The sequence below is a fragment of the Castor canadensis genome, chromosome 5 (genome assembly GCF_047511655.1).
Source record: "Castor canadensis chromosome 5, mCasCan1.hap1v2, whole genome shotgun sequence".
NCBI lineage: Eukaryota > Metazoa > Chordata > Mammalia > Rodentia > Castoridae > Castor > Castor canadensis.
The window spans coordinates 159,611,051-159,625,812 of record NC_133390.1 but is presented as its reverse complement, the minus strand read 5'-3'; the positions used below and the strand labels follow the sequence as shown (position 1 = coordinate 159,625,812).

The 14,762-nt window shown below is 40.1% G+C and overlaps 1 protein-coding gene across 8 annotated transcripts in view; it reads right to left on the bottom strand.

Annotated features, from left to right (window-relative positions):
• Positions 1 to 14,762, bottom strand: part of Phf20 (PHD finger protein 20) — a 123,724-nt gene that overhangs the window by 33,829 nt on the left and 75,133 nt on the right. For all 8 annotated transcript variants that reach the window (XM_074074656.1, XM_074074662.1, XM_074074659.1 and 5 more), the window contains one exon: positions 7,474 to 7,752. In XM_074074656.1, the coding sequence (XP_073930757.1) occupies positions 7,474 to 7,752 (279 nt within the window). The remainder of the gene's footprint in view (positions 1 to 7,473; positions 7,753 to 14,762) is intronic.

Genomic DNA, 14,762 nt, shown 5'->3' with positions numbered 1-14,762 from the left:
ATCTATTAAGAGTTTATTACAAGGCTGGTGCAGTAGCTCAAGCCACAGGGCGCCTGCCTAGCAAGCATGAGGCCCTGAGTTCAAATCCCAGTACGGCCAAAAAAAAAAAAAGTTTATCACAGAACTAGTCATGGTGGTGCATGCCTGTAATCCCAGCATTCAGAAGGTTGAAGGAAGAGGATTGCAAATTCCAGGTCAGCCTGGGCTACATAGCAAGACCTCCTCTCAACTTCTCCCTCCCCTCAAAAAAAAAAAAAAGTGTATTACAGGTTACACATTGTGCAGAGCATTTCACATTGGATCATTTAATGTAACTAAGCTATGAGCTATCTCCATTTCACAGATTGGTAAAGGTAATGGAGCAAGCAAAAGATGCAAGCTGGGTCCAAATTCAGAGGAGCTGACTCCCGAGCCTGCACATACTACCCAACACAAATCAAGACCAGGAACCCCAAAGCCAAACAAAGAATCTATACATGGCCAGGAACAACTACCTCATACTCAGGTGCATTACACTGGGCAAGGCCCTCCTCAGATAATTAGCATGCAAGGGAAAGGCAGGAGACAGCAGACATGATGGTGCTCAGGCAAGCACAACTTTCCTGGGTGCCATTATAGCCTCCTACCAGCCAAGCCTCAGCCTTTGGAACAACCTGGACCTGGTGGCTCTGTGTTGTCTGAGGTAGGCAGCACCCACTTCTAGTGCTGCACCCTAGTCCTGCCCAAATGTCACTCAATCATTCTATCCAGCAGCTGCTATTTCTACTGGCTCCGACACCTCCATACCACCTCCTGTCTTTAAATGTTGGCTATGTGACAACTCTACACAGAGTACACTGCAGTGACTCTCCAACAGAATTCAGCTAGAGAGCTCACACAAATGCATCATCTTCAACCACACATGGTGGTTGAGATGGATGAAATCCTGGGATCAGGAGAAGAAGGGCGTCCACTTCCCGCACCAAGCTTTGCACCAGGCTGATTACATAGTTTAGCTCATAAACGCATGCAAAAACTCAGCCACGTTTACACACAGGAAGACACAGAGAAGTTAGAAGACCTACAGAGAGTCAACGGGAGTGAAGACAGGACAAGATTCAGGACACACAAGCCTGCTCGAAAACCTACGCTCTACAGAAGTATCAGCCCATCCTTCAAATAATTGTTCAACAGTGAATAACAACCAGTTTTGTACTTTCAAAGATCCATCTGGGGCTGGAGGAGTGGCTCAAGCAGTAAAAGTGCCTACCTAGCAAGCATGAGGCCCTGAGTTCAAACCCCAGAACTGTCAAAAAAAAAAAAAAAACCCAAAGATCTATCTGATGACAAATGACGGATGTATCACAGTGGGCAAAGAATGGAAAGAGCAAACAAAATGAAAAATGACTATAGCCAAGGCAAGAGGAGAAAACCTGGATGAGTGCTGTGACATTGAAAAGGAGAAACACCACCATTATCTCAGTGAAAAGCCCCATCTTAGCACCTGTCTAGCAAGGGCAAGAGTTCAAACCTCATTACCACAAAAAAACGCCCATCACATCTCTTTACTGCTTATCTCTTAAATTCTTACTATATTTTTACCATTTCCAAAGTATTTTTTTTTGTTTTTGTTTCTTTCTCCAAAGTATTTAAGAAGGCTCTTTCTTGAGGCGTAAAGCATATACAGAAAAAGACACAAATAAGAAAGGTATAGATCAATACATTTTCACCAAGTGAACACAACTGTGTAACTATCATGCTAATCAAGAAGAACAGGGCTGGTGAAATGGCTGCCCAGCAAATGTGAGGCACGAGTTCAAGCCCCAGTACCACTACCACCAAAAAAAAAAAAGTAAAACACAAATGCAGATCAGGAGTTTGAAACCAGCCTGGGCAACAAAGTAAAATCCTTCTTCCTTTTTTAAAAAAAGTAAAATACAAATGTTTTTCTCAAATTTTTTTATAAATTCAAAGATTGAGAAAATTTATGTCAGGTAAAGACAATAAAGGTCAGTAAGAATATAACTAACTCACAAAGCTGGTAAGAATATAAACGGAAACCACCATTTTCATGTGTATTTTAAATTTTTTTTATTATTATTACTTTTTTTTTGTCTTGGTGGTACTGGGATTTGAACTCAGGCCCTTATGCTTGCTAGGCAGGTATTCTACCACTTTAGCCACACCTCCAGCCCCAAATCATAGTTTTTAATTTACTTTTTTTATAATCATGTTATTGTTGGACTGGGGATACATTGTAACATTTATAAAAGTTCTTACAATGTATCATAGTTGAATTCACCCCCTCTATCATTCTCCTTCATTCCTCCCCCCAAAAAAACCATATTTTCAAATGCTTTCTGGTACATTAATTAAACCCTTCCATCTAGCAATTCCTGTTCAGATAAATTCTCTAAATAAATGCTTACTTCTGGATAGAAGGCATGGCTCAAGTGTAGAGCACCTGCCTAGCAAGCACAAAGCCCTAATACCACAGCGGGAAGAGGAGGAATCTCACTCAGAGGAGTGGGAGGAAACACATGTACCAAAAGGCATTTCTTGCAGCATAATCTATTATAGTAAAAAACTAACAATCTCAACAACCCAGAATAGAAAAGGGTTAAGGAAACCATGCACATTCACACAATATAATGTTATATAGCAGCTAAAGAGCCAATGATTTCTATCCACAGGTTTCCACAGGAATAAATGAAGCTCAAACAAAATACTGAACAAAAGCATCAAGTTGCAAGGGAGTATGCATGATACCAGACTACTTATCCATATCTTAAAACACATAAAATGCTTTGTATGGTAATGTATACCTGCGATTCTAGCACTTGGGACATTGAGGCAGGGGGACTGCAAGTTCAAGATCAGACTGGGATATGGATTGAGACTCTGGATCCAAAAAGGAATAAAATAAAGCAGTATTTATCAATATAAATGATAATAGCAAAATACTGTATATTATTTCTCAACATATATGTACTTACTTGTGAAAAATATAAAGGACAGAAGGGAATGTAAGGGGTCCTACATTATCTAAGACTTTTTTTTTCTTTTTTGTGGTGCTGGAGATGGAACCCAGGGCCTTGCACATGCTAGGCAAGTACTCTACCACTGAGCAATACCTCCAACCCCTGTTACTTTTATCTAATGTTTGGTTTCCCTCTTAAAAACTTTGAAAGTATAGCAAAATGATATTAAGTCTGAATGCAGGATACATGCATATGTTAATATAATCTGTGTGCTTTACTGAATATTCAAAATATTTTGAGACTTTAAAAATAAAATACTAGGCACTAAAATATTTCTCATCTATCAGACTGGCAATATTTTAAAATTTGACAGTTTTAATAACCAGTTGGTGGGAGACTAACAGCAAGAACAAGCTTTTTGAAGGGTGACTAGCATCACCCACCAGATGTAGTGCATACCTTTTGCCTGTGCAACTTATACATCTAGAAATTTATCCCACAACTTTATTTACATGAAAGGACAGACAAATATTTAGGGAAGTTTATTTTGCTTTAGCGTTTGGTAAAAGTGGGAAAGAAATGGGTAAAAACAATTTTTCTGTAAGAGGAATGGTTATATTATAGCCATACAACAAACATAGGTGTCAGAAGAAGATACACACACACACATGCTGACACGGAATGAGAGCCAAGATAGCCTTAATGAAAACAGCAAGTTGTATATGGTACCAACTATGTAAAAGATACTTTCTACTTAAAAATGTGTTTGATAATATCAGCTAAAATTTATAAAGGCCATTGCTTTAGACTGAGCTCCTGCAAAAGGCCATAATAGATGACCAACCTGAATGCAGTCACTCGTGCTTGGTACCACATAATCAAACTGAACTTAGAAATGAGCAAATTTTCCATAAAATAGGAGATTCGCAGACTAGTACAATCAGGTGCAGTGGTGCATGCCTATAATCCCAGGACCAGGGAGTAGAAGCAGGAATAACACCAGTTCAAGGTCAACCTGGGCTACATGGGGAGAGACGCTGACTCAAAACCCCAAGGGCTGAAGATGTTGCTCGGTAGTAGGGTACTTGCCTAGTACTTGTAAACCCCTGGGTTTTACCTGCAACACAATGAATGAATGAATATATAAACAAACAGCAACCTCGTCGACCCAAGCAGGAATAAGGAAATCCCTTGTTTTAACCATATAAACAAAGTAACTTTAAAATAAGCAATCCACTTTTTTGTTCCTTGTTTCTGCCTCCTTCAGCCTTTGCTCAGCTCATCAGAACACTTATTTCATCAATGGGATAGTGCATGATTCATGAATCACTACGAAAAGTCAATTAGATCTTCAAACTAAATTTGCTGGAATTTTGTTCTTTGACAATATGCATAGCTGAGCAAGGTAGCAAATGCCTGTAATCCCAGGTACTCAGGAAACAGAAACAGGGAAATCAAGAGTTGGAGGCTAGGTAGTAAAGGTAAAGGCAAAGGTAGTAGCAAGATTTTGTCTCAAAAACAAAACAAAAGGATCTAGGGGTATAGCTCAAGTTGTAGAGCCATTTTCTAACATGTGTGAGGCCCTGGATTCAATCCCCAGCACTGAAGAGAAACAAAAGAAAGAGGGAAAAAAAAGTGTAGCTCTCAGTAAGCAAGGGAAATAGCTAAAAAAGTTTTAAGAGTTTGCTAAAAAAAAATGTTAAAAAGTTGCATCTGAGGGCTGGTAGAGTGACACAAGTGGCACAGCATCTGCCTAGTAAATGTAAGGCCCTGAGTTCAAGCCCTAGTTCCACCAAAAAGAAAAAAAAAAGTTGCATCTGCAAAGGGATAGGAATGTCTATGAGTGAGAGACTCACTTTAGCAATCATATATACAAAAATGACAAATTCTAAACTTAGGGCTAATGAACTGAAATATCAATGACAGGTTGAATATACAACAGTGGCCAACAGATTGAATCACCTAGTGACATTGTAACCAGCTTAGTTTATGTAAGTACATTCTGTAATGTCATACAAGTACAACATTGCCAAACAACACATTTCTTAGAACATGTCCCTGCCATTAAACAATTCATGGCTGTATTTTTAGCAAGTCGCCCAGTGAGTCTCACACACCTAGGCTGTCCACTGCTCTAACTGAGATCTGGGTCAGGCAAATACTGTAGGTAGTATATGGGGGAAGGAGAGGTCTCAGGCACAAGTCCCTGAAGTTCTAGAAAACAGAGCGAACCTGGAATTAACCATGTAACTAAAAGCAGAGAAATCTAAACTCACCTACAAAACAAAAGTGGCACGCATTTTTGGCCAGCAGGGCAGGCCAGTAAAGCATTTGGCCCTATATGAAGCAAGCCCTGCCCAGACAAGAGGATGTCTCAGGAAATAAGCTAGTACTTTCTTTCTAACCATAAGTACTAGGCAGAGGGGATTTAGGTCTCTTTTGCAGGGCCCAGTCTGTCAATAAATTGTTGAATGAACAGAATTGATCTATTTTAGCCTAAGGCAATTCTAACTCCAGTGCTCTGGACCCATACTCTAAGCAACATTCCCTTCCCAGAAAAAGTCTGAACTGGTCCGAGGAAAGAAGTTTTGCTAGCTAGGGGCTTTGTTTGTAATGAATTTCTGACATCAGCCTTGGACTCCAGTCCACTACAGTCTGGTTCATACAAGCCTGCTCTGAGAGACACCCATCCCCTGGTGGGACCTGTGTATGACTGTTGGAAGTCACTGAGGTAATGCCCTGCCCTCCAGCCCACACAGGCTGGTGGCTCCTGGTTAGCTGGTCTTCCTCAGGAAGTTCAGTACTTGGCCTTACCAACTACGTAGCCAGACTGCCTACAGCTGAAGGTAACAGAGCTTCATGGTCCAGTAAATTGAAGGCCACTAGTCATACTTAGCTACTGATCATCTGAAATGTGGCCCATCTGGATTGACATGTTTATTAAGCCTAAAACACATACTGGGTTTTAAAGACTTAGTGCTAGGGAAAAAAGCGTATAAGATGGCTCACCCATAATTTTTACATTGACTACATACTAAAAATGATGACACAGTCATATGTCACTTAACGAGAGGGGTATAGTGTGAGAAACTCATCATGAGGTGATTACATTGTTGTTCAGTTATCACAGGTTGTGCTTACATTTGTGTAAGATAGCTACAATGTCACTTGGTGATATAGTCCTATGGGACTATAGTTGTATATGTGGCCTTCCATTGATCAAAGTGTCATGTAGCACACGATTGTACTTTGGATATACTGAATCAAAATACATTACTATGAGTAATGTCTCTCTTTTCACATTTTCAGAAAAATAGCTACTACAAAACTCCAGCTTACATATGTGGTTCACACATTTGTGATGAATAGCACAGCACATATAACTAAAAAACTCTAGTTTGATAACACATTGTCTTCCTAGCATGGTTAAGGACTGATATCTAAGGGCCAGAGAGATCATCTTAGACTATATTCCTGCCCCATTGTCCTGAAACTTCATTTTATTCACCTGGGGACACTGTCAGATATCCTAGGAGTTCCACTTTCCATTTAATACCTTCATACTTTATGGGAAAAGCTTTAAGCCAAAAATGTATTGAGGGCTAGGATGTGTCTCAAGTGTAAGATCCTGAGTTCAAACTCCATTTTGCCCCCAACACTCCAAAAAATATGTAGTGATATTACAATTTCAGGTAAAAACAAGTTGGGAAGATTATATAATTTATTGAAAGTTCATTAATCCTTCTGAAATTTCCTCAGAAACAAATAGTTTTTCAATTTCTGTATATTTCAGAAGAAACTTTCAAAAAGGTTCTCTGAGGTATGATATGAAATAAAATTTCCATACTTAGCGCTATGTGGTTTCTGTACAAAATAAAGTGCTATTACACAAAATCTTCAGTTGCAATCAAGAGGCTAGAGGATTCCACCGGGTGTGGCGGTACATGCCTGTAATTCTAGCACTTGGAAGGCTAAGACAGGAGCATCACAAGCTTGGGGTAGCCTGGGCAATGTAGCAAGAGCCAGTTTCAAAAAAACCCAGAAAATTCACAACTGCACCCAGCAGCAGAATCGCACAGCACTTTTTAGTTCTGCACTTTGGCCCTGCTGACAGGCATGGGGTATGGATGGGAGGGCAGGAGGTAGACAGATGGTACCCATCTGTTCTGGGAACAAGTTCTTCTCCTGGCTTCTGAAGAAGCCCTCTTGCTCAACTGTCCCCACTCATCCTGGGAGCAACAAGGTCTTCAGAGGCTAAGTAAATTCTCAAGGTAACATAAGCAGCAAGAGGAGGCAGAGCCAAGAATGAGAGTTAGGTATTTCTGCTTCCTCTGAGAGAGCCACAGCTCCATGATGCAACTTGTTATCATTCGGAGTCACCTACCATTTCTAGTCTTTGTGGGATTCAAGTGGACCAGTCCAACCTCCCACTTGCTTTCTGTGTCAGAAATGTCAGCACTATGACCTGAGCAACAGACCCCTCCATGACACAATGCAGAACCAAGATACTTACTTGGGGAGCTGGCAGAGACCCGTTTCCTGGTCAGGCTCTCCTGGCTGCCCTTGTCCGATGCTGAAGAGCCCCTCGTTTGCACATGCCTCTTGCCTGGGCTCTCCTCTGGCTCAAGAGACTTCTCCATGCCATGGAAATACTTCATGTGATAGTGCAACAGCTTAGCTTTGCGGAAAAATTTTAAACAGTCCACAACCTTGCATCTGAACTTGTGGTCTAGGTCGACAGCTGGGACGTTAGATGTCACAAAATCATCTGTTTTCTTATAAGTATTTGGTACTGAAAAGAAAAAAAAAAAAAAGCAAAGATCCTTTGTGCTTATGGTTATCCTTGTTATAACAAAACATGAATTTAGCACACGATAAGGGAAAGTGAAAGGGTGGCATGCACGTGTAGCCTGAGACATCAAGTAGATTACCATTACCTCCCCAAATTATTGTTTGGAGAGAATGAAAACTTCTGGTAAACAATTACAGATTATCTTTAGAAAGAAGTCATAAACAGGTTTGTTTTAAGCAGCTTTTCAAGTTCTCAGGGTTTCAAAGACTTTGGGGAAAGAACGGGGGAAAATCCTAAAAAAAGGGAAGAGTTATCAAGCCATACTTATACCTGTCTGTGTGGAGAGAACTAAGGAACATTAGCAGGAACTCTGTAGGAAGCCTAAGGGATTTTACAACAGTGTTGCGCAAGAAGAATGCAATTTACAAAGATTTTAGTATTGAGCCTTTGTACACCATGTACTTCATGTTACCATGCATGTACTATGTTTGATCAACATGACCCAGAGACCGCAAGAAAAAAAAAACAAACAAAACAACCAGCTGAATGGAGCTGGAGAACATGAGGATGACTCCGAGCCTTTGTACACCATGTACTTCATGTTACCATGCATGTACTATGTTTGATCAACATGACCCAGAGACCGCAAGAAAAAAAAAAACAAACAAAACAACCAGCTGAATGGAGCTGGAGAACATGAGGAAGACTCCATAATCAAGTACAAAGTTTGACCCCTCCAAAACCCAAGTAAATAGGCAGCAATAGTCTGTTATGCACTAATGACAAAGAAAGACTAAAGCTGTCACAGGATGGTCATATGTGTTAGAAACTGTTTAACAGCCACAAGTGGTGGTGCACACGTGTAATTCCAGCACTCGGGAGGCAGAGGTAGGAGGATCTTGAATTACAGGCTAACCTGGGCTACACAGCAACATCCTATGTCTAAAAACCAAGGGCTGGGGATATAGCTCCATAGTAGAGCACTTGCCTGCATGAGCAAGGCTTTGGTTTTGATCTTCAGCACTGAGGGAAATAAAAAGAAACTGTTCACTAAAGACACCTATCATGATACCCTTATCCAAAAGAAAGCAGTCATCTTTTAAACTCAAGTCACTCCTATTCTACAGATTGGGTCACCCAAAGATATCCTTAATGGACCTTTCTTGGAAAGGTCTTACAAATTTTTCCTAATGCAATGATATAATTTCCATTAGAAACAGGTAGCATGATAAAACCTTTAGTGAATATTATGAATACTTTTGCAAGTACCACCTGAACCTGAGAATTTTTTTTTTTTTTTTTTGGTGACCTTAGGGTTTGAACTCAGGGCTTTGTGCAGACACTACCACTTAAGTCACATCTCCAGCCCATTTTTGTTCTGGCTCCTTTGGAGGCTGGGTCTCACAAACTATTTTCTCAGTTGGAACTTGAACCATGATTCTCCCAATATCAGCCTCTCAAGTAGCCAGGATTACAGGCATGAGCCACTGGCACCCAATTCTAAACCTCACAAGTTTATTCTAACTTTTCCATGCTATGTCCAAAAGGAGCACTCCGTGTTCACAATGAATAAGGCTAGCTCAGCCATTGTAGGCCATAGGGTACCTGCTCATCCTTCCCTACATGATGCTTTCTCCTTCCTCCCTCAGTTGAAAATATTCTGTCCTGCCTTTCTGAATTCTCATAAGTACTTCATGGAAAATAACCCTGAAAGTATTTGTCGTTTTCTATTTATGCAACAGATGTTTCTGTTCATTCCTTATTCTAAAATGTCAAAGGACTGGAGGCATAGCTCAAGTGGTAGAGCACCTGCCTAGCAAGCCTTAGGCCCTGAGTTCAAACCTCACCAAAATAAGTAAGCTGAAATGGAGAATTTGTTCCATTTTTTACTTCTTTTATGTCACTTTTGTTTAGTGTACTGTTGCATCAAACAAGGGAGTTAACCTCTTTAAGACTGCATTTTCATCACTGAATGGAAATAGAATACTAACTTCACAAGGCATCTGCATGGTCCTTGGGCAGAAGAGAAAACCCATTATGAATTCTACAGGTTACTTGAAGATTAGTTGTCATTACTGTTGACCTCCTCCTGTTTTAAGCTGTTTGCTTAAAACAAAGTTATGTACAACCTGCGAAATTCTAGCACCTATTTCCCTCAGTTTGTTAATTAAACACTGAAGTTTTAATGCTAAAATAAAAATACAAAAGGAACAGTAAAATGATGCAACCAGCAAAAATGTTCTACATATGAAAAGAATTCATAGAATATATGCATTATAACTATGCTAAAAAAAACTCAAAAGGAATATTATGAGAAAAATGCAAAATTATGTATGAGAGGGCTAGGACTGCAGCTCAGTGGTCGAGTGCTTGCCTAGCATGTGTGAGGCCCAGGATTTGATCCCTAGCACCACAAAACAAACAAAAACTGTATACAATACATAAAATACAGTATATATTTTTTTCTAAAATTGTAAGAATGTAAAACATAATGACCTTCTTAGCTATGGAACTTCAAGTCTTTAAAAAAAAAAAAAAAAACAAAAAAAATGGAGGCAGAATATGGTCAAGAAAACTAGGAGGTGGGTGGGGTGTGGCTCAGTGGTAGAATGAGTGCTTAACACTTGTAACTCCCTGGATTTGATCCCCAGCACTAAACAATCAATCAAATAAACCGAAGAAACTAGGAGTGCCACTGGCTGCCACAAGGGCTATGAAGTCACCATCTTCAAAAACTCAAGTCTCAACACACAGAGTATTTCCCAAGGGAGGACATCCCCTCATGGGGGATGTGGAAGAGGATACTAGGAGACAGAGGACAAAAGATACGTAAATTAAGTCCTCAAAGGAGCCTAGGTAAACTACTAAAACCAATTCATTCCTGCTTAAGAAAGAAATGTGGAAATCACTATTTCCAAGTAATTGCTGGCATTACTGTTTAGGTGCTCTGTGCTCTCCACAGATTTAACCAATTTTTTGTTGGGAGGAATCAAAACATAGCACAGAACTCTCTCCTAGGCATCAAGGCTCAAAATACCAACTCACCCTTCGCTCTTGCTACTCCTAAATTTCTACTACACATCAACGACATTGCAGAGAAAATGGCCCACAGATTTTAACATTCTAAGGAATGTTCTCCTCATTTTTTTTCCTGGAGGAGTGGGAGACAGATTTTAAGATGTCTCCTTAAAAGCCTTACTTCCCGGTATTCACCCCCTTGTATAAACCTCTCCCCTTAAGTGTGGACAACACCTGTAACTTGCCTCTAATAGAATATGGCAAAGATGACAGTATGCCACTTGCGTGATCTTATTACTTAAGGCTATAATGGCCATCTTACTAGCAGACATTTTCCTTTGTTGGTTTAATGAACAAGCTGCTATGTTGTGAGCTACTCTGCAGAAAGGCTTATGAGGGAAGGAACTGAGAGTGACAGCAAAGCACCTAGGCCCTCAGCCAACTAACCTGCAAGGAGCTGAACATTGCCAATAGGCACACAAGCCTGGAAACCACGCTAGCAGGTTTTCAGATGAGAACACAGCCCTAGTAAAGCCCTTGATTTCAAGCTGCAGAGGATCCAGCAAAGCTGTGTCTGATTCTTACCCACAGAAACGGTGAGAAAATAAATTGTTGCTTTAAGCTACTATGTGTGTAGTAATATTGCTTCATAGCAGTTAGATAATACAAAGTGGGATCAGTAGTTCTCTCATTTTCTATATACCTGGACTATGCCTTAATATGTTTATAATCAGCACACACTTCGAACTAAAGAAAGCTTTTAAACTATTTTAAACAGTGTTATTACTATTTTGTTTTGTAGTTTGCGGTGCTGTGGATAAAATCCATGGCCTACCACTGAGTTGCACCCTAACCCTTAAACTATGTTTTCTATAAAAGTCCAGTTTATTCCTTTTTTGTATGCCCACTAACAGAATCTCAAAATCTCATAGTCAGATACTCTGATGATGATTCCCAGTCTGGTCTTATTCCAGGCCCACATCAATCTAAGCTTCATCTTGCATTCCAAACTCATCCATTATTCCACAGGAAGGGCTCAGTTCCTGTCCCAGCAAACCACTGGCCCCACTGACTGCTTCATGCTCTCATGGCTCACACCTCTGCTCATCCTGTGCCCGCTCCCTGCCATTACTCTCCAGCTCAGCCATATCTTTAATTCTGTCCAAATCCAGCTCATTCCACATGCAGGAGGGCATCCAGATGGCCCTGGCTCTCGGGGACCACATGCTATCCACTCCTGGCAGAGACAACTATCTGCTGCACTTCATCATTAGCACTTAGCATCTGCTCCTGGATCAGTTACCTGTCACTTCTCCAGCCAGAGGAAAAAAGCCACTTTCTCATTGCCTTGTGTTGCCTCAGCACCAAGACCCAGCACAGCTGTTATTCTTGTCAACAATGATTCCATGTGGCCCAGGAGTTTAATACCTTTTGACATGTATTATACTATAATAATATAATAAATGTTTTTCAAGTTTGTAAAGGAATAACTCTCAACTTTGAAGTACTAAGAAGCAAACATTAAATATTCACAAGTCCAATCAAATGCTTAAAATAGAAAAATAATCAAAATGTCCACAAATAGGGCAGTTAAACAAATTATAGAAAGTCCGCATTACTAATTGTTTGTTTGGTTTTTGAAAGGTCTCCTGATATAGCCCAGACTACTCTCCACCTTGCTCTGTAGACCAGGTTGGCCTTAAACTCACCATCCTCTTGCCTCAGCATCATGAGTGCTGCACATCACCATACCTGCTCTGCATCATGTAATTCTAACAAACCATTAAAGAGAATGCAGTAGGGGCTGGGGATGTAACCCAGTGGCAGAGCGCTGGCCTAGCATGTGCAAAGCCCTGAGTTGGATCCCCAGCATCAAAAAAAGAAGTTCCCAGTATATGGTTATAGGTTAAAAAACAAAAACACACAAAATGTTTGTTATAGAAATGCATTGTTTAAAAAAAACAATCAAGGCTGGTGGAGTGGCTCAAGTGGTTAAGAGCGCCTTCCTACCAAGTGTGAGGCCCTGAGTTCAAACCCCAGTTCTGCCAAAATATTAACACAAATAAAAACCATTATCAGTGATTAGCTGTGCAGACAGGTACAAGAGAGGAAGGAAAGTGGTGGAAAAGAGGAACTTCCTCATTTTCTTTGCATACTTCAGAAGTAATGAGCACACATGGCACCCACATAACTTGGTTTCTTAAATATAATTCTCAAGTACAAAGAAATCAGAGGACTTCTCAGAGAAATGGCTGAATCCAGGGTGGCTAAGTACAAGATGAACTTGGAACATCATGTAATGCCAGAAAATAAGGCAGAGCCAGTTTGAAAGGCTCCCATTGGCCAAATCTGGGACAACATGGGTATTAAAAGAAATAATAGCCAGGTGTGGTAGCTCAAGCCTATAATCCTAGCTTTTGGGAGGCTAAAATAAGGAACATCACAGCCCAAGGCCAGCCCAGGCAAAAAGTTCAAGAGATTCCATCTTAACCAATACCTGCTTGGAAAGCACAAGTAGGAGGATCCTGGTTCAGGCCGGCCCAGTCATAAAGTAAAACACAAAAAGGGCTGGGGTTGTGGCTCAAATGGGAGCCTGCCTGCCTAGCAAGCATGCGAACCTGAACTCAACCCCCAGTACTACACCCCCACACACAAAAGAACAAAAGAATAACAGGAACAACTTACAATCCACAGAAGAAAGTAAGAATGAGTTAGTCCATGCAGATATATAACTAAAAGAGAGAGAAGGGAAAGGGAGAGAAGGAGGGAAAGGAAGGGGGACAGTTCCTCCTTATGACAGAATATAAACTAATAAATATAGATGGAATATGAGCTAGAAATTATTATTTATAGCACTGACCAGGGTAAAAACTGTTTCAAGCAAGAAATGTCAGTGAATGCTAAAGTAAGTGGGTAAAAGCTTGGTGGAAAAAGAAGGTATTTATATAGTCTCAAAGTCTCCCCTCCTCATAAGAAATTCATTTACTATAAAGGGAAAAATAAGAGCTTTACATAAGAGAAGCCTGATGGACACTACCTAAGGCAAGTAACCAATAAATAGGACAAAGAGATAACATGCACGCTCTGGTAGAGTGCACTTGAAAGGATACATCACTTCTGTAGGATTTCTGCTGCAGGCGAATATAACAACTTAAATCTAATTATGGGGATACAATAGAAAAACTCAAAATTAAGGAACAATTTCCCTCAGAAATGTCAAGGTCATGAAAGACAAGAGACTGAGGAACTGTCTCAGACTTAAGGAGAAGGCACATAACAATTATTTCTAATGTGTGTGTGATCCCAGATTGGATGTGACTAGAACCCTCCCTGTCCCACTTTTGCCATAAAGAACATAATTAGAATTAGCAAAGTTTGAAACGGTTCTAATATTGATCATTATATTGTGGTAATGGAAAAAGAACACGTTCTGTTTTTAGGAAATATACATTGACACATTCACATATCTACAACTCATTTTCAAACAAATAAGAAAAACTACTTTTAAAAAACTGAGAAATAACAATAAAGGAAACATGGTAAATTGTTAACAATTGGGAAATCCATTATTCCCCCAAATAGGGGGAAGGTATATGAGAATTCAGTGTACTATTGTTGCAGAATTTTATAAATTTGAAATAATTTCAAAACAAAAACTTCTTAAAAATAGGGGGAGAAGGGATAAAGAGGAATACTGGAGGAGGTGAATTCAAGTATATTTGATATATTTAAGAGCCTTTGTAAATGCCACAATGTACCCCTACCCAGCAGAATAAAATAAAATTTAAAAAAATATATGCGGAGCTGTCTGGCCATGGTGGGGCACACCTGTAATCCTACTTGGAAGATGCAGGCAGGAGACCTCAAGTTCAAAGCCAGCCTGGGCTAAGTTAGCAAGACCCTATCTCAAAGACAAAATACAAACAAAAAGGGCAAGGGGCATGGATCAAGTGGTAGAGCACTTACCTACCAAGCACAAAGCCCGTTCAATC